Below are 19,713 nucleotides of genomic sequence, written 5' to 3' on the forward strand. Positions count from 1 at the left end.
TACCATATCTTATTTAACTGTTTGCTGTTATTAAATACTTAGGTTTCCAATTTGTTGAAATTAAAAATAACTTTGCAGTGTTCATCTTTTATAGAAAATTTTGATCACATCTATTTCCTTAGGAGAGATTCCTGAAAATAGAATTTTGGGGTCAGAACGTGTGCTGCTTAAAATGATTGGCTTTCAGTAATACCTTTCTTGCCATCTATTGTGGAAGCCTCCTGTGGGTTCTTTTCTTTAAATAATGACTTTATTTATTTTTGGCTGTTCTGGGTCTTTGTTGTGCACGAGGGTGTTCTCTAGACGTGGCGAGCAGGGGACTTCTGTTCCTGCGCAGCACGGGCTCTAGGGCACATGGCTTCAATAGTTGAGGCGCACAGGCTCAGTTGCTCCAGCCGGGCATCTGGGATCTTCCTGGACCAGGGGCCAAACCCGTGTCCCCTGCATTGGCAGGTGGATTCTTAACCACTAGACCGCCAGGGACATCCTCTCCTTTGGATTCTTGATGAAACGTTCACTAATTGCTGGACTGTCATTCTATTGAATAGTTAAACGTGCTGTCCAACAGATAAAGACACAGGAATGAGACGGTCTGAGTGAGACAGGCTGGAACCTGGACCCTTTGCTGCGATGCTTGCACCTGGACACACTTCTCCTCAAGCAACAAAATACAAAGAAACTATTAATACATAGGACTAATAAATAGTGCATGCATGTGCAGTTGTGGCGAATTGTGGACAAAAGATACAAAGAGATCAAAAAACCCAACTGCCTCCTTTGAAGATCGTGGATCAAGAGCAGGGTACTGCGCATGCCCTCTGCACACAACACCACCTAAGGGGTGGGCAGACCACCTAAGCCACCCCTCTGGCACAACCCCTGGACACATGCCTACACTCACCCCATGTAAGGAACCAACTTGCTCCTCCTCAGGCAGCGAGTGAGCAAGGGAACCTGTTGTTTATTCTCACTGCCCCTGCTATAGCAGGGGTACCTGTAAAGCCTTGCCTGAATTTCTTATCTGGCTTCTGATCAATTTCTATTGATTAAAGAAGCCAAGAACCCTGGTTGGTAACATGAGTGCTTTGATATATAATTTTCTTTTCTTTGGTATATAATTTTTGAGTAGTTTAAATATTCCTATATATTAGGCTCTGGATAGAATGTAAAATTAAGAAAGGCTTCTGCCCCCCAGACCCTGTAACCATTTGAGGCGCTTGTATATGTACTCAAATAACTGCAAAGCAAGTAAGATTGTCACCCATGGCTTAGCTTAGTAAATAGGTTCTCATGAAGAAAGCACAGATGTAGCCAAAAAGCCATCAAGGAAAGCAAGCCTTATGATGGTGGTGATGTCTGCACCGTGTTCAAGGGGAGCCTGTCCCTTGGTGGACACACGTAGGGGAAGGACAGCCAAATGCACTAAATGGGCTGAGCGTAGTCTCTAGGCAAACACTTGCAGAGGTGTAAAGATTAGTAAGGATTCTGGCAGGAGTGAAGCAAGGGTGAAAATGGAGGGGTAGGACTTCCCTGGTGAACCAGTGGTTAAGACTCCATGCTTCCACTGCTCAGGTCATGGGTTTGATCCCTGGTCAGAGAAATAAGGTCCTGTAAGCTTTGCAGCATGGCCAAAAAAAAAAAAAAAAAAATAGAGGAGAGTATGGAAGAAAGATGGGAAAAGTGGCTTCCAGCACCTGAAATGCCATGCAGAGGAGTTTAGATTTTATTCCATAGACAGTCAACTTTGTGCCTTTGAGCAGAAGAATGACATGATCAAAGTGGAGGTGGTATGTAGTAAGAGACAAGCATGTAAGCATGTTCAGTAGATTTTTTTTTTTTTAGAAGTTCAATCCTAAGATGCAGAGCATTAGTGCAGCAGAAGTGGAGACAGATGAGGAAGGAATTGTTCAGTCGCTCACTCGTGTCCGACTCTGTGGCACCCCATAAACTGCAGCACAACAGGCTTCCCTGTCCTTCACTGTCTCCCAGAGTTTGCTCAAACTCATGTCCATTGAGTCAGTGATGCCATCCAACCATCTCATCCTCTGTCGCCCCCTTCTCTTCGTGCCTTCAGTCTTTTCCAGCATCAGGGTCTTTTCCAATGAGTAGGCTCTTCAAATCAGGTGGCCAAAGGATTGGGGCTTCAGCATCAGTCCTTCCAGTGAATATTCAGGGTTGATTTCTTTTCGGATTGACTAGTTTGATCTCCTTGCAGTCCAAGGGACTCTCAAGAGTCTTCTCCAGCACCACAGTTCAAAAGCATCAATTCTTCCACACTTAGTCTTTTTTATGGTCCAACTCTCACATCCGTATATGACTACTGGTAAAGCTATAGCTTTGACTGTATGGACCTTTGTCAGCAAAATGATGTCTCTGCTTTTCAAATGCTTTCTAGGTTTGTCATAGCTTTTCTTCTAAGGAGCAAGCATCTTTTAAGTTCATGAGTGCAGTCGCCACCACAGTGATTTTGGAGCCCAAGAAAATAAAGTCTGTCACTGTTTCCATTATTTCCTCATCTGTTCTCTATGAAGTGAGGAAGAAATGAGTGTCAGGAATTAAAAGGAGGAGCTGATAGGATTTGGTCACTGAATGTGAAGAATTCAGAAATCTATTGGAATTTTCAGGGCAGGACCATTAACAGTAATAAAGCCCAGCAAGAAAAGTGGGAGTAGCTGACTCTCTCTTGGAGAAGGAAGAGGATATAACATATTCATTAATATTATGTTGTTTCAGGTGATGGCGGAATCCCTTGAATGTGAGCTTAGATCCATCAGAAAAGGTGTCAGAGCAGATCAACTCCAGATGCTTTTCTGGCTAAACATTATTGCCTGTGATATTCAGTGAAAGTGAAAGTGTTAGTCACACAGTCATGTCCGACTCTTTGCGACCCCATGGACTGTAGCCCGCCAGGCTCCACTGTCCATGGAATTCTCCAGGCTAGAATACTGGAGTGGGTTGCCATTCCCTTCTCCAGGGGATCTTCCTGACCCAGGAATCAAAGCTGGGTCTCCTTCATTGCAGGTGGATTCCTTACCGTATGAGCCACCAGAGAAGCCTGAGGCTTTAAACAGAGAAGGAAACACATACAAGCCTTTTGGATTCTTGTGTATACCTTGTCGGGGTGCTTCTTCTCTGTCCTCCAGAGCTGCCAGGCTGAGCCCTCTTTTCTGAATACTTCACTTCCACCTCTTCATCTCCCTATTAAGGAATGAGCATTAAACAATTACCTTTAAGGGTCTGTAGTCATTCATTTTTCATCAGTTAAGAATTCTTTATTTGAATGGGTGGGTACACTTGTAGCACTTATTTCTAGAAGAGAAAATAAATACTATACATTTTTTTTTAATACAACACTTTGTTGGTTTTTAGAATTATGCTACTAGGCTGATTTTTCTGTTTCTGATTTTTAGAGTCAAGCAAGAATTCTTTTTTTTACTATTTTGCACTGTTGGATATAATTGCTTCTTCAGAGCAACCTTCAGTGGCTTCTTTGTTTCTCTGTTTCAGAGAACTGGCTCGGGAGAAGGTAATGCGAGAAGTGAAAGCCTTAGCCAAGCTTGAACACCCAGGAATTGTGAGATATTTCAATGCTTGGTTGGAAGCACCACCAGAAAAGTGGCAAGAAAAAATGGATGAAATTTGGCTGAAAGATGACAGGTACCTTGGTTTGACATAGACTTAAAAATGAGTGTTTCTTTCAGGTTAGTCTTTGATTTACATGAATAAAATATCCTTTCTATTACTATAACTTTAGAGGTTGTTTGTTTTTTTTTTTAAACAAAAGAATAGCACATTACTGATTCTGTTTCATGTTTTAGAATTTTCTCTAGTTACTTAAGTTGGTTTAGTTTTTAGAACATGAACTTTTTTTCCCTTTTTTTGCCCAGAACGTGAATTTCTAAACTCATTGGTAGATAGGGCTCTATGATTTATAATTCATTGAGGGATTTACAGTAGCCTTTCTCAATGAGAGACATTGTCTGACTTTTGTCTCCATTTTTTATTTTCAATTTTCATTTAGTTTCTTAGGATTGATGGTTAGCAATTTTACAACTCCTTTCTGAAGTAGTTTTAAACTACTTGCATTTAAAAATATATGACCTTAGGCAACCTGTAGATAACTTCCATGTTAAATATGCTATTCCCTAGGAGAGAAGGTCCTTTTAAAAACTACTAAATAAAAAGAAAAAGGAAACAGGTTACTTACCAAAGGGCTGGAGTAAAAATAGACTACTTACTCAATAGCATGAGTACATGCGTGTATGCGAACACGTGCGTACTCAGTTGTGTCCGACTCTGTGACCCAAAGGACTGTAGCCCACCAGGTTCCTACGTCCATGGAATTTTCCAGGGAAGAATACTGGAGTGGAATTTCCTCCTCCAAAGGATCTTCCCCACCCAGGGATCAAACCTACATCTCCTGTGTCTCCTGCATTGGCAGGTGGATTCTTTACCACTGAGCCACCTAGGAAGCCTACTTACTAAGTAGACTACTTAGCTACTGAGTAAGCTACATTTTATTCAGCTGGAATAAAATTTCTGCCTAAAAGTACCTAACACAGCCCTAGGTCCACATGAGGTACCTAGTTAGCTGCAGTGACCATTGTCTATAGCCCAACCACAGAAGGACCAGGAGAAGTGGCTCTGTATGTCAAGCCCTGATTTGGATGGGGGCTTCCAAATCACAGGTACTGAGGGTTCCTGGCCTTGATCTTCCTTTGTGCCTTGTGTTTTACATAGAACCTGGCTGCTCTGGGCATGACAGTCCCAGATGACAGTTTCTGGTATGAAATCAAGCTTTCCAGTTAAGGAATGGCCCGACTGTGATCTTTGTCTCCTGTGGCATGTTTTCATTGAATTTCTGTGTCCTCCTTTGGTAACTGGCTTTATTATAGTTGAAGCTTTGGAAGCAAAGGGTGTAGTTACAACATTGTAAGTCAAGCTATACCTCAATAAAAATAAATCAATAGAGGGTAGGAGGGAGGCTCAAGAAGGAGGGCATATATGTATACTTATAGCTGATTCATGTTGTACAGCATGCATGCTAAGTCGCTTCAGTTGTGTCAGACTCTGCAACCCTATGATCCGTGGCCCGCCAGGCTCCTCCCTCCATGGTATTCTCCAGGCAAGAATACTGGAATGGGCTGCCATGCCCTCCTCCAGGGGATCTTCCCGACCCAGGGATCAACCCCACGTTTCTTACATCTCCTGCATTACCACTAGTGCCACTTGGGAAGAACATAACATTGTAAAACAATTATACTTCAGTAAAAAAATCAATGAAAAAAAAGATACTCTAAAAAAAATTAATAAACAAGCAGACAGAGGATGTAGTTCATGCAATTTAATCTGCACATGTTCACTCTTGTACCTTTTACTTCTCCCATTCTTAGCACAGACTGGCCGCTCAGCTCTCCTAGTCCCGTGGATGCGCCTTCTGTTAAAATACGCAGAATGGATCCTTTCTCTACAAAGGAATGTATTGAAATCATAGCTCCTTCGCCACACGGCAGCAGGTCTTTTTCAGTTGGGATTTCTTGCAGCCAGACCAGTTCATCCGAGAGCCAGTTCTCTCCGCTGGAGTTTTCTGGGATGGACCACGGAAATGTGAGCAAGTCAGCAGATGTGGTATGCCAACTCCAGGACAGCTGCCTTACAGACTGCGAGGGGGAGGATGGTACCATGGATGGTAATGATGAAGGGCACTCCTTTGAACTTTGTCCTTCAGAAGCTTCTCCTTACATAAGGTCCAGGGAGCGAACCTCCTCGTCTATAGTATTTGAAGATTCTGGCTGTGATAACGCGTCCAGCAAAGAGGAGCCCAGAATGAACCAACCACCTGTGGGCAACCATTATGCAAATAAACTATCTGCGCTCCGGCATCCCGGTAGCAAATCTTCGGAACCTACTGTGTCTGTTTCTCCGTCAAGACCAACCACTTTAAGTTTAGACCTCACTAAAAGCTCGGTGGGAAAACTCCAGCCCAGTTCGCCCAAGGTGTATCTGTACATCCAGATGCAGCTGTGCAGAAAGGAAAACCTCAAAGACTGGCTGAACAGCCGCTGCACCATTGAGGCGAGAGAGAGGAGCGTATGTTTGCACATCTTTCTGCAGATTGCAGAGGCGGTGGAGTTTCTGCACAGCAAAGGGCTCATGCACAGGGACCTCAAGGTCTGTTATCTGTGGTTTGTCACCCGAGGGTTTCAACCTGTTTTATTTTTCTATTTATTTCATTTACTTATTTTTTAAAAATTGATCTTATTTATTTGAGTGCATTGGGTCTTTGTTGCAGCACACAGGGTCTTTCAGCGCAGTGGCTTCTCTTGTTGCAGAGCACAGACTCTAGAGTGCTTTGACTTCGTTAGTTGTGGTGCATGGGCATGCTGCAGTCCATGGGGTTGCAAAGAGTTGGACGTGACTGAGCAACTGAATTGAACTGAACTGATGGGCTTAGTTGCTCCCCAACACGTGGGATCGAACCAGTGTCCCCTGCATTGGCAGGTGGATTCTTAACCACTGGCCCACCAAGGAAGTCCTTTACTTATTTATTTTTCTTTTTAGAAGATTGACTTGACTTTTCTGAACCACTTTTCAGAGTCAGGCCCATCTGGGCCAGCCCCCTGGGAGCTGAGTGACTGCACGTCCCAGCCTCAGTTTGTTGTTACTGTTCAGTCGCTTGGTCGCGTCTGACTCTTTGCCACCCCGTGGACTGTAGCCAGCCAGGCTCCTCTGTCTGTGGAATTTCCCAAGCAAGAATACTGGAATGGGTTGCCATTTCTTTCTCCAGTACTTATTTATTTTTATTGAAGTAACACAATGTTGTGTTAGTTTCAGGTGAACAGCAAAGGGATTCAGTTATATATATATTCCCAGTTGAAAAGTTCTTTACTGTGTTCATTCTGACCTGTCACTAAGCCTAATGTTAAGCCTTCTAGGCCCTCTAACCTTTTTATCTTTTGGTCACGTGTTTGTCACATGTCAGTCTCAGCATAACTGCCAGCAGTTCTCAGGGCTCCATATTTTAAGTCTTTTGGAGGTGCTGGGGAGAAAAGTATTTTTTTCTGCTGCTGTTGATCAAGAAGTCCTGGGTTTTCTTCTAATTGATAAGCCAAGGACACACTGTTGTTGTTCAGGTGCCGATTGTCTTCAACTCTTTGTGACCCCATGAACTGCAGCACACCAGGCCTCAGTGTCCCTTACCATCTCCCAGAGTTTGCACAAGTTGATGTCCATTGCATGCCAACCAATCATCTCATCCTCTGACTTCCTCTTCTCCTTCTGCCCTTAATCTTTCCCAGCATCAGGAACTTTCCCAATGAGTCGGCTGTTCCCATCAGGTGACCGAAATACTGGACACATACCTATCCCCAAACCAGTCTTCTGGCAGGAGCTGGGATTATGCTTATTGGTGGATGCAAGCTCTAGATGCCACCTCCAGATAACATCCCACATGAACCATGAACTTGCTGCCCAGAAGAAGGGAATCCCTAAAGTCACTTCCAGATGCTTCCGGTGGAAGCATAGAGGGATGGATAGATGCTGGAGAACCAAAAAGAAACCAACGTCTGTTAGTGTTGGGTACATAGAAGCTGACACCAGAGCCCAGAGAGGGGAGGAATGAGGAAATTGAAGGCAGCACAGTCTAATCCTATCTCTTGTACAAGGTTATTTGAGGAAGAGTAGGGTGTTGTGTGCTAAGTCAGTCAGTCATGTCCAACTCTTCTTGATCCTGTGGACTGTAGCCCACCTGGCTCCTCTGTCCATGGGATTCTCCAGGCAAAATACTGGAGTGAGTTGCTATTTCCTTCTCCAGGGGATCTTTCTGACCCAAGGATTGAAACTGCATCTCCAGCATCTCCTGCATTGGCAGGCAGATTCTTTACCACTAGTACCACTTGGGAAGCCCCATTTGAAGCCCAACGAAAGTAAATTTTATGAGCTAAATGGCTTTTTTTTCCCCCTTATTTCAAAGGCCTATGAATGGTGGTCATGTTAGCTGAGGTTAGAGTAACCTGTAGGAAAAGATGATAATATTATATATGCATATATATATATATATATATATTTTTTTTTTTTTTTGCTGTGGACCATTTTTAAAGTCTTTATTGAATTTGTTACTATGACTTATGTTTTGGTTTTTTGGCCAAGAGGCATGTGGGATCTTAGCTCCCCAAGACCAGGAATCCAACCTGATTCTCTGCATTGGAAGGCGAAGTCTTAGCTTCTGGGCTGCCGGGGAAGTCACAGGATGATATATTTCTTGTGCAGGATTTTGAATGTGAGGAGCCCATGGTTAGGTGTATCCAATGAGCAGCTGCATATAAGAGTTTAGAATTTGGGACAAAGTTTAGAATTTGGGACAAGGTTTATGGGACCCTGTATTAGAAGAGACAACATAAGATTGTAGTTAAGGGAATTCCCTGGCAGTCCAGTGGTTAGGACTCTGCACTTTCACTAATGTGGGGCCCAGGTTCAATCCCTGATCAGGGAACCAAGATTCCTCAAGCTGCACAGCCAGGAAAAAAAAAAAAAAAAAAAAATATATATATATATATATATATATATATATATAAATTGTTGTTAAGAGCTCTTATTATTCTCCTTGACAGCCTACATTTCCCTTTTATAACAAGCTCAAAGATCAGTCTGTTTCATTCATTCACCATGTAGTAGTGATTTGCTACCGTACGGCAAGAATTGGACACCTGGCAGTGGAGCAGATACCCTTTTCTCAAGGAGCCAGACTGCCTGGGTTTGAACCTGCTCTACTCCTTACTAACTGGGTGACCTTGGGTGATTTACTTAGCTTCTCTGGGCCTCAGTTTTCATATCTGTGAAAGGAGGGACCAATAGGACTAAAAGGGTTATGAGTATTGCATGAGTTAATAATAATAAACAGTAATAAACCACTTAGATCATCTTCTGGCCTATTGCAAGTGCTCTGTATGTGTTTGTTATTATTATAATCATCCTTTAAGTCAGAATGTAGAGGAGCTTTCCGAGTGTATAGAATAATGAGATTTAGTGTTATGTGGCTGCCCGGATGGGAAAAGGAGTTTGGGGGTAAATGGATACGTGTGTGTGTGTGTGTGTGTGTGTGTGTGTGTGTGTGTATGTGGCTGAGTCCCTTTGCTGTTCACCTGAAATTGGCATAACATTGTTAATTGGCTGTACCCCCAATACAAAATTAAAAATTAAAAAAAGAATAAGGAGATTGAGAATTAAGTACCCTAGACACTAGGGAATGTGAATCTCTAAGGATTTATTTAAACAGATGTTCAATGAACACTTGCTCCCCTTGCCTTTTCTTTATTCACAGTACTTGTCTAGAATTGAAGGATTGTTTTCATTTTCCTATTAGTCCATTGTAAAGGGAAAGATGCTTGAGAATATCAAGTGTCCTGTATTTATTTTCTGTAGTCATTTAAATGGTTCTCTTCCCTGTCTCTCCTCCATACACACCCACTGTGCTTTTACTTGCTTTTTTTTTTCCAGCCTTCCAACATATTCTTTACAATGGATGATGTGGTCAAGGTTGGAGATTTTGGATTGGTGACAGCAATGGACCAAGATGAGGAAGATCAGATGGTTCTGACCCCAATGCCAGGTTACGCCAGGCACACGGGACAAGTGGGGACCAAGCTGTATATGAGCCCAGAACAGGTGAGCTGTTCCTTTTCCTTCTGAGGAATAAATAGATTTTTGTTAAAATAGTTTTTTTAGGTATGCTCTGTCCTTTTTTTTTTTTTTTGGCCATGAAGTCTGGCCTGCAGGATCTTAGTTCCCTGATGATAGATCGAACCTATGCCACCTACTTTGGAAGCACAGAGTCTTAACCACTGGACCTCCAGGGAAGTCCCTAAATAATTTATTAATGAGGATGGCAGCAAGCTAGATATACCCCTGTGAATCTCCATCTGTGCTACATTTAAAATACCCAATAAAATAAAAATCTGAAAATGATGAAAACTGATAGTAGTGTTCCACAGGCAACACAGCTAGGGTGCAGTTCCTCAGCCTGGATCGGGGTGGATAAAGAAAAACACTCACAATGCATGAAGTGTGCTTGCCTTCTGAACCAGAACCTGACAACAGCCAGAAATTTAATGTTTGTTTATTTTTGGCTCTGCTGGGTCTTCATTGCTGCAGGCTTTTCTCTAGTTGTGGCAAGCAGGGGCTGCTCTTTGTTGTGGTGCGCAGGCTTCTCATTGTGGTGGCTTCTTTTATTGCAGAGCACAGGCTCTAGGCAGCGGGTTTCGGTTGTAGCCCATGGGCTCAGTAGTTGCAGTTCCCAGGCTCTAGATCACTGCTCAATAGTTGTAGCCCATGAGCTTAGTTGCTCTGTGGCAGGTGGGACCCTCCCAGACCAGGGATCAAACCTGTGTCTGTTACATTGGCAGGCAGACTCTTTACCACTGGACCACCAGGAAAGTCCCAGAAATTTAGAGGAGACTTTGAATGTCCTCCTCCCAAACCTAACTCTCATTTCCCCTTATGTGAACGAGGTAGGAACTGTTTTCAGAGACAGTTGGAGGTAGTTTAGTGAACTGCCCTCTGTGTTCATCCACAGGCACGGCAGGAAACAGCGGCGGACAGGCTGAGCTGTGTTGCCTTGTGGGAAAAACTGTAAACGGAATGGAGACTGGAAGTGGTGGGAGCAGGGCATCCTGGGAGGTTCAGTGTAGCATCCCCAGCGCTGTGATATTCACAAGCTTATAGATGCTTAGATGAGTGGTTCTCAGACTTTTTGGCCAGTGCCTGTTTATACTTAAATATGATTGAGAGCTTAATAATTTTTCTTGTGAGATTATATCTATCAATATTTGCCACATTAGAGATGAAAGCAGAAATTTATAAAATTTTAGTAATTCAATTAAAAATAACTGTCTTAAATCTATCAAATCTTCAAGATACTTTCTGAAAAATAAATATTTTCCCAAAGAAAACTAGTGAGAATAGTGGTATTTATTTCCATTTTTTAAAAGCTCTTTACTATCTGACTTAAAAGGGTTAGATTTCATATCTGCTTTTGCATTTAATCCCTTGAACTATGTTATTTTGGTTCAAGTATATTAAGCAAATCTGACCTCAAACAGATACGCAGTGGGGAAGGGAGGAACGTTTTAATACCATTTCCAGGTAGATATGGGCATCACCAAAACTCAATAAGCAAAAGTTTCTGAAGTTTCTGAAGAATCATTTGCCTGTGGAATCTAAAACCATAGCAGTGGACATTCTGTATTCTGCTACTGTTACACCCATTTCACACTTTGAATGGACCTCTTTTTCATGCATGAGTTTTTAAAGTTGTGCATTGGTCATTTGGAAATTATTGGGTCTCTACGTTATGTGTCTTCCAAAAATTGTCACAATTCAGTATTGTTGTTGTTTATTCGCTAAGTCGTGTCCAACTCTTTGCAATGCCATGGACTGTAGCCACCAGGCTTCCCTGTCCTTTATTATCCCCCAGAGTTTGCTCAAACTCATGTCCATTGAGCCGGTGATGCCATCCAACCATCTCATCCTCTGTCACCCCCTTCTCCTATTCCTCTCAATCTCATATAATATTTTTAAAAATCATCAATATTTTAATATCACCAACCAAGCTCACCAGAAAGCGCTTTTAAGTATTAGGAAAGCTGTCAGGTTCCCAGTGATGAACACAAATTTTCCAAAATTCTGAAGTTCACTTCAAAGTTCAACTTTTATCTTTGGCAACAACTGTCAGTTTTCCTTGAAGTGCCGTTCTCACTTCATTCATCTTTAAGAAAATACTGTCAAGTATCCAAGTCTGAATAACCACAGTTGGTCTACCAGTTTTTCTTTCAAGTCAAAGTGGTGCTCGATGAGAAGAGCTCAGTGAGAAGTTCATATAGGAACTCGAACAATTGCATAAATGCTTTCTCTTGAGACAGCATTTTACTTCAGCATGGAGCAGAACTGCTTTATGAACACTGCTCACTGTGTCACACAGAATATTAAAAAGATGCGTGCCTAAGGGGCAAGACGTAATAAAATTAATCCGTTTTACTGCTTCAGCAAGGATATTTTAAGTGAAACTGTCCTTCTCTGTCTTACTTCCACTTTCTCTTTCTCTTTTTCTCTTTTCTTTCTTGCTTTCTCTTTCCCTTTTTTTCTTTCTCTTGCTGTTGCTTTCTCTCTCACTTTCTCTTTTTCCTTTTCTCTCTTTCTCTTTCTCTCTCTTGCTTTCTCTTTCTCCTTTTCGCTCTTTCTTTCTCTTTCTCTCTTTGTATCTCTTACTTTCACTTTCTCTCTTTTTTCTGTTTCTCTCTCTCTTGCTTTTTCTTTCTCTCTCTTTCTCTCTCACTGGCTCTCTTGCTTTCTCCTTTTCTCTTTCTCTCTTTCTTTTTCTTTCTTGCTTTCTTTTTTCTCCCACCCTACTCCCCCAGTATGTAAACTGAAGAACATAATTACTACTAGTATGGTTTGGTGCCACTGCCTTAGTTTGTGCTAAGATTCAGCAGAGCAAATGTCAACAGAGTGAAAAGACAAATCATATCTTAGAATTATTATGAAAATAGTCTTGACTTTGTAGACCTCCTGAAAGGATATTGGGATCCCCAGGGATCCATAGGCCACACTTTAAGAACCAATGGATTAGATTATCTTTGGAAGGTTTTATCAGAGACCAGTCATAGGAATCAGCCTTTATTTTACTGTTGTACAGTATCCTTCTAGACTGCCTGAGTTGTTTGCATTATTTAAGTGTGTTATTTTTCATGCTTAACATTTTCATTTTTTAATTTAATTGGTTTTTTTTATATAGTCCTATACTTAGACATTGTGAATTTCAAGATAAAGGAAAAATAGTATTAAAGTATTTAGGTAGGGAAAAAAACAGGTTACAGCTTAAAGAGCTTGTTTTCTGTAACACCCAACTCTAGAAGACAATAAACCAATAAGTACAGTTTTGATGAAAAATAGCTATGACCTGCAAATCATGTTTCTGGACAAAAGTCATTCATGTAAAAGAAAATAGGCATTTTTAGGTAAATAAGAGTTAAAAAAAAAATCTTGGGGTATTGGCTGGTGGTCCAGCGGTTAAGACTCCATCCTTTCACTTTTGGGTGTTTGATCCCTGGTTGGGGAACTAAGATTCTGCATGCCTCATGCTGTAGCCAAAACATTTAAAAACTAACTAACTAAATAAAAAATATTGATGTGAGTATTCTCAAAGTTCCAGCCCTCCTTGGCCTTTGCCAAGTGTCAAGTTATGTGTCTAGCTTCATTTTCCCAAATGAAAGGCTTCTTATGAGTCCTAGAAGGTCACTTTTAATTTGAATGAGACTTTTTAAGAGTCTGTTGGGTTGTAATTCGTTTGTTCCTTTTAGCAAGTAAGTTTTTGTTAACGCCTTCTCTCTACTTAGCCCAGTTCTGGATGGTAGGAATACAAAAGAAGCAGCTCCCTTCCCTCCAGGTCTTTATAATCTAGTTGTGAAGAGTAAGAAATAACACACATGAAAAATACAGCCGAGAATGCAGAGAAGTCCATAATTAAGTGCCGTAATGAGGGCTAACCACAGTTGATGAGTGGTTTGGAAGATTTTCTCATAAAAATAGGTGAGGACTAAGATAGTCAGAAATGAGAGATTTGCTTTAGATAGTGCCGGCTTTGAAAAACTTCACCTCAGGGGTATGGGGGCAGCTTTTCCTGGCTCCTGGCTTCCGCTGGGCCTATTTTACTGATGCATATCTCAGAGCTATAACTGGGCTTCCTTCTGTGATGCTGAGTAGTTTAATTACTCTTGCTGTGGGTGATTTGAAGAAAAGAGGCTTCAGAGATGATTAACTCTTTGCTAACATTTTTACCTGCAGGATTACATTTAAACCAAGTAGGGACTAAGTCAGTGTTGGGATTCACTCACGCTATATGATCATCTGTGATACTGTCTCTGTGACCGTTCTCCTAATCTTCTTTATTTGGGATTTCAGATTCATGGCAACAGCTACTCTCATAAAGTGGACATCTTTTCTTTGGGCCTCATTCTGTTTGAATTACTATACCCGTTCGGCACTCAGATGGAAAGGGTCAGGGTAAGTTCTTCCCCTCCCCTCCAAAAAGGCAGAAGAAAATACTCTTCAATTGACAAAAGAATGAGTTGGAAGAGAAAAATAAGTTATTCTTAATGCCAACAACTTGGTTGACTGCAGGTAGAAGAGAAATAATTTGTAGACTCTTTGCTTCCATTTAAAGCTCAGTCTTCAAAAATTATTGCGGTGAATTGTCTGTTTTCTTGCTGTTGCTTAAATTCATCATAACTTAACCATATTTTGCACTCAAATTTGTCATAAGGGCAAAGCTAGGGGAACCACAGGGTGGGGCGATGGTGGCGGTCAAGAGAATTTTCCAGAGAACAAATGACCACACAGTCATATGCTTAAAAGCTGAAAAACTAAGCATAGTTAAGTTTTCTTTCCCCTCTCAAACTAAACCATGACTATTGCCCTTAAGGAGTATAGTACTGAAAGTCTTAAAAATAGTGTCTAGAATATATAAAGGATGACTAGAGTTCAACAACAAAAACCAAACAACCCTGTTAAAAAATGGGCAAAGGACTTGAATATATATTTCTCTGAAGATTACAGATGGCCAATAAGTACAGCATCACCATTCATCAGGGAAATGTGAATTAAAATCACAGTGAGATACCACTTCACACCATTCAGAGTAGCTATCATAGAATAAAATAAAAGCAGAAAATAAGTGTTGGCGAGGATATGGAGATATTAGTGCTCTCATGCATTGCTGGTAGGAGTGTAAAGTGGTACATTCCACTGTGTAAGACAGTGTGACACTTCCTCAAAAAGGTAAACATGGAATGACTGTGTTCTCCTAGGTTCTACTCCTATTTCTCCAACAGAAATTAAAACATAGGTCCACACAAAAACCGGTACACAAATGTTCATAGTAGCATTTTCATAATGACTCGAAGGTAGGAGCAACCCAGATGTTAATCAGCTTGGATCCTGGCTTGGATCCCTTGTTTCCTAGATTTCATGTTTTGTTTTGTTTACTCTCTTATTATTATTACTCTCTTATTTTGCTGGAGCACATTCTGCCGTAAATTTCTCAGAAAGAATGTATGAGAAGGAAAATTTTAGAGTCCTCGGGTATCTGAAAATGTATTTTTTTTCCCCTATCCTTATACATAATTGATAAATTGACTAGGTTCTAGTTCTAGATTGAAAATAACTTTCCTTCAGAACCTTGAGGGCATTGCCCCATTCTCTTATAGCTTCCAACAGTGCTGTTGAAAAGCTGATACCATTCTGATGTGTCTTTTTTTTTATATGGGGTATTTTGGACCTGTTATATCTTCCTTTCTGAGGGCTTTAGGGATTTAGTTTTTATCAGTGCCGTTGTGAAATTTAGTCCTCTCAGATCCTTCCAGATCTCCCCACCAACCCCGCCCACCCCCTGCTCACTTACTGTACTTGGCACTTGGTAGATTCTTTCAGTTAGAAGGATTCATCCTTCAGTCTAGTAAGTTTCTCATATTTTTTTTGGATAAATTCTTCAATTTTTTTGTTTTTTTTCTGGGACTCCTGACTTATTCCTAAAAATGTGTAATTTTTTTCCCTCCTATTTTCTATCATTGTCTTTTTGTACAATTTTTTGCAGAAGTTCTTAACTTGTTCTTCTAACTTTCCTAATTCCTTTGACAATTCAGTTTTTATCGTCTAAGATTGTTCCTTTTTTGTAGTATTTGCACTCTTTTTACATGAATTCAGTCTCTTCATATTGCTGAGAATCTCAATTATATGTATGTATGTGTTTCTTCCCCCCTACTGTCTCTTTCCTTTATTTTTTTTTTTTTTTAGCTTTCTGTTTGAAATTATTATAGATGCACAGAAAGTTGCAAAAATAATACAAGAGATACCCTCCATCTAATTTCTAAGTGTTACATCTTACATAATTATAGTACAACATAAATTTGACATTGGTACTTTGTATTCTATATAGCTCCATGGTATTTTATCTCTTTATGGTTTCTGTAACCAACATTGCAGTATAGATACAGAAGTGTTCCATCCCTCTTGCTACCCCTTTATAGTCACACTTACTTTCTCCCTACTAATATCTCTGAGTTTTATGATGATTTGTGTGTGTGTTTCACATGTTGACAATCCTGTCTGTTCATATTTAACAATGGTGCTCTAAAATGGTAACCAGAAGTGGACATTAAAAAATAAACAAAAAAGGGAATTCCCTGGCAGTCCAGTGGTTAGGACTCAGAGCTTTCATCTGCTGTGGAACCCTATTCTATCCCTGGACAGGGAACTAAGATCCTGCAAGCCACGCAACCAAAAAAAAAAAAAAAAAAACCTGAAGTGGACGTGACTGTTAAGTGTTATGATCCAGTGCTTTCTTTGGGGAGGCGGTGGGGGAGAACACTCACATGTTAGCATCTTGGACTTTCCTCATTCTCTCCAGAGAAGAAGCTTCATTCTCCTGCCTGAGAAAGAATTGGGATGGATGGGGGTGGAGAGTGTCTTATTGTTGCAGATCTTCACTCGTTCTGTTTTCCATGCCCACCCCCGACTCATCCTTATGCCTCTGTTTGGAATGCCTTGGTTCAGTTTCTTCAAAGGACAAACCTCTGGTGTCCTGTGAACAGTGAAAGCGTTAGTTGCTCAGTCCTGTCTGACTCTTTGCGATCCCATGGACTGTAGCCTGCCAGGCTCCTCTGTCCATGGGATTCTCCAGGGAAGAATACTGGAGTGGGTTGCCATTCTGTTCTCCAGAGGATCTTCCTGACTCAGGGATTGAATCTGGGTCTCCCGCATTGCAGGCAGATTCTTTACTGTTTGAGCCATCAGGGAAGCCCTTTGTGTCCTATGGGGGTATATAATATCACTTCATATACAGAACTTCCGACAGCTCTCCTACAGCCATCTTCATCCCTCACCCCCACCTCCTGCAGGTTCCACACAGCTAAGCAGTCCCCATCTGTTGGCCCATCCCCTGCGGGCACCCTGTTTACCTTTCTCTGTTGAGCTAAAGTAGTTACACTATGTTTCCATCTACTTTCTCTCTCTTTCCAAAGATGTGATCTTTTCTTCCATTGCACTCATTTTAAAGATTTAAAATGTTTTTCCTTTCTTTGGAGTTGTTTTAGTGAAACTGTTTACTTCGAAATGTAGTTAAAAAAACAAATCTGCCATGTTTACTCTTTTTTTTTTTTATTTGGTTGCACTGGATCTTAGTTGTAGCACAGAGGATCTCTGATCTTTTGTTGTGGCATGTGGGATCTAGTTCCCCGACAAGGGATTGAACCCAGGCCCCCGGCAGTGGGAGTGCAGAGTCCTAGCCACTGGACCATCAAGGAATTCCAGAAAATCTGTGTTGTTCAGCCAGAACCCCTCTGAGATTCTATTAGTGAATGTAAAAGAGACTATTCAGTGATTTGACCAAGATGTTTTTTGAAAAACTAATTTTATTGAGTACAGTGTACATACAGTACAGTGTACCCACTTTGTACATTTTTATGTGATTTTGATACTTTTAAACCTTCCTGTAACAACCACTACATTCAAAGTACAGAATATTTCTATCATCCCCCAAAGTTGCCTTTTGTTCCTTCCCAGTCAGTCTCCTATTCTTTCATCCCTTCCTGATTCCAAGCAACCACTAATCTATTTTGTCTTAGAAAGTTTCATATGAATGGAATCATACATGTATATAATTTGTGTCTGCCTTCTTTGACTCACCTTAAAGGTTTTAAGGTTCACTCATTACTCAGTGTGTCAGTACTTTTTATTAAGTAACGTGCCATGGTATCTATAGTTCCTGTGTCCATTTACCTGTTGGAAACACCTGTAGTGGAAGTTGCTGTGAACATTTGTAAACTGGTCTCTTTGTAGACATACATCTGTTTTTCATTAGTCTTGGGTAATGAGGAGGTAGGATTGGTAAATTATGTGTAAGTGGTTTAACTGTATAAGAAAGTGCCATTTTATATTCTCACCCACAGTGTAGGCGAGTTCTAGGTCCTCGGCATCCTTATCAACACTTAGGTTTTAGTCTTTACATTTTTTGGGTATTCTAATAGGAGTACAATACAATCAGATTGTGGTTTCAGTTTGCGTTTCTCTGATGACTAATGACCTTGATCATCTTTTCAAGTCCTTTGCCAAGTACATGTATTATGACTAATTTATTCCAGCCAGTGGGTTCCCATTTCATTTTCTTAATGATGTCTTTGAAAGGGCAGCAGGTTTAAAAAAAAAAAAACAAACATGTTATGGGATTAAAAATTCTGTGATTCAAGACTCCAGCATTTATCTGCACATTGTTTGGTTCAGTTCAGTTCAGTTCAGTCGCTCAGTCGTGTCCAACACTTTACGACCCCATGAATCGCAGCACGCCAGGCCTCCCTGTCCATCACCAGCTCCCGGAGTTCACTCAGACTCACGTCCATCGAGTCAGTGATGCCAGCCAGCCATCTCATCCTCTATCGTCCCCTTCTCCTCCTGCCCCCAATCCCTCCCAGCATCAGAGTCTTTTCCAATGAGTCAACTCTTCGCATGAGGTGGCCAAAGTACTGGAGTTTCAGCTTTAGCATCATTCCTTCCAAAGAAATCCCAGGGCTGATCTCCTTCAGAATGGACTGGTTGGATCTCCTTGCAGTCCAAGGGACTCTCAAGAGTCTTCTCCAGCACCACAGTTCAAAAGCATCAATTCTTAGGACCTACCTATTAGCAGGTGAAACACTCCCTTCTATGGCCCATGTCATAGATTCTTCTAGTGAAGTTTCTGTTTTCCTTTAGTGGGAAGTGACAAATGCCAGCCCAGTTCATGTTTTTGTTTAAGTACATTTTAGCTTATTTCTCAAGAAATATGAAGACATACTTTATTTCATTTCTCAAAACTGATTCATTACAAAAGGAGTATCAGGGACTTCCCTGGTGGCACAGTGGTAAAGAATCCACCTGCCAATGCAGGGGACACGGGTTTGATCCCTGGTCCAGGAAGATTCCATATGCTGTGGGGCAACTAAGCCCCTGAGCCACAACTACTGAGCCCACGTGCCACAGCTACTGAAACCCATGTGCCTAGAGCCTGTGTTCTGCAACAAGAGAAGCCACCACGATGAGAAACGCACACACCACAGCTAGAGAATAGCCCCCACTTGCTGCAACTAGAGACAGCCCAAGTGTAGCAACGAAGACCCAGAGCTACCAAAAATAAGTAAGTAGTAAGAATGTTTTAGTGGACTTTAAAGCACTGTGCCAAATAGTTTGCCTGAATTACCTCATTTAAACCTCAAAGGAATCATACAAAGTAGACACTGTTACCCTGTTTGTATGAAAATTTCCCAAAAAGCTAGTTTATTTTTTATATTCAGAATTTAGCACAATTGACTTAGTTTTCTTCACTCAAAAAGAACACTATGTCCTTTTATATCAAATACAAGTGATTAATGACTAGTAGAAAAAGTTACCCACTTAAGAACACAAATGTGTGTTCATGAATGATTGAATTATTTTTTATGCAGATCAGTCCATTTTCAGTTAAAATCCAGATGTCAGGATCATGTACATTTCTAATATATGTAAATTATTTGGTGATTTGGTGGCAGGTAAATCTGTGCCCAGGAAGCACTGATGTGTAGATTATCAAGTCAGGAAAAGCTATTGATAAATTTTCCATTTGCTTAATGTTCAGCCTTTCTTACAGTATCAAAAAAT

At 41.0% G+C, this 19,713-nt stretch overlaps 1 protein-coding gene across 3 annotated transcripts in view; it reads left to right on the forward strand.

The window, feature by feature from the left end:
- EIF2AK3 (eukaryotic translation initiation factor 2 alpha kinase 3) overlaps positions 1-19,713 on the forward strand; it is an 82,828-nt gene that overhangs the window by 59,545 nt on the left and 3,570 nt on the right. For all 3 annotated transcript variants that reach the window (XM_055540283.1, XM_055540282.1, XM_055540284.1), the window contains 4 exons: positions 3,508-3,657; positions 5,394-6,171; positions 9,496-9,663; positions 13,954-14,055. In XM_055540283.1, coding sequence (XP_055396258.1) covers positions 3,508-3,657; positions 5,394-6,171; positions 9,496-9,663; positions 13,954-14,055 — 1,198 coding nt within the window. The remainder of the gene's footprint in view (positions 1-3,507; positions 3,658-5,393; positions 6,172-9,495; positions 9,664-13,953; positions 14,056-19,713) is intronic.

This window comes from Bubalus kerabau, chromosome 11 (genome assembly GCF_029407905.1).
Source record: "Bubalus kerabau isolate K-KA32 ecotype Philippines breed swamp buffalo chromosome 11, PCC_UOA_SB_1v2, whole genome shotgun sequence".
Classification (NCBI taxonomy): Eukaryota; Metazoa; Chordata; class Mammalia; order Artiodactyla; family Bovidae; genus Bubalus; species Bubalus kerabau.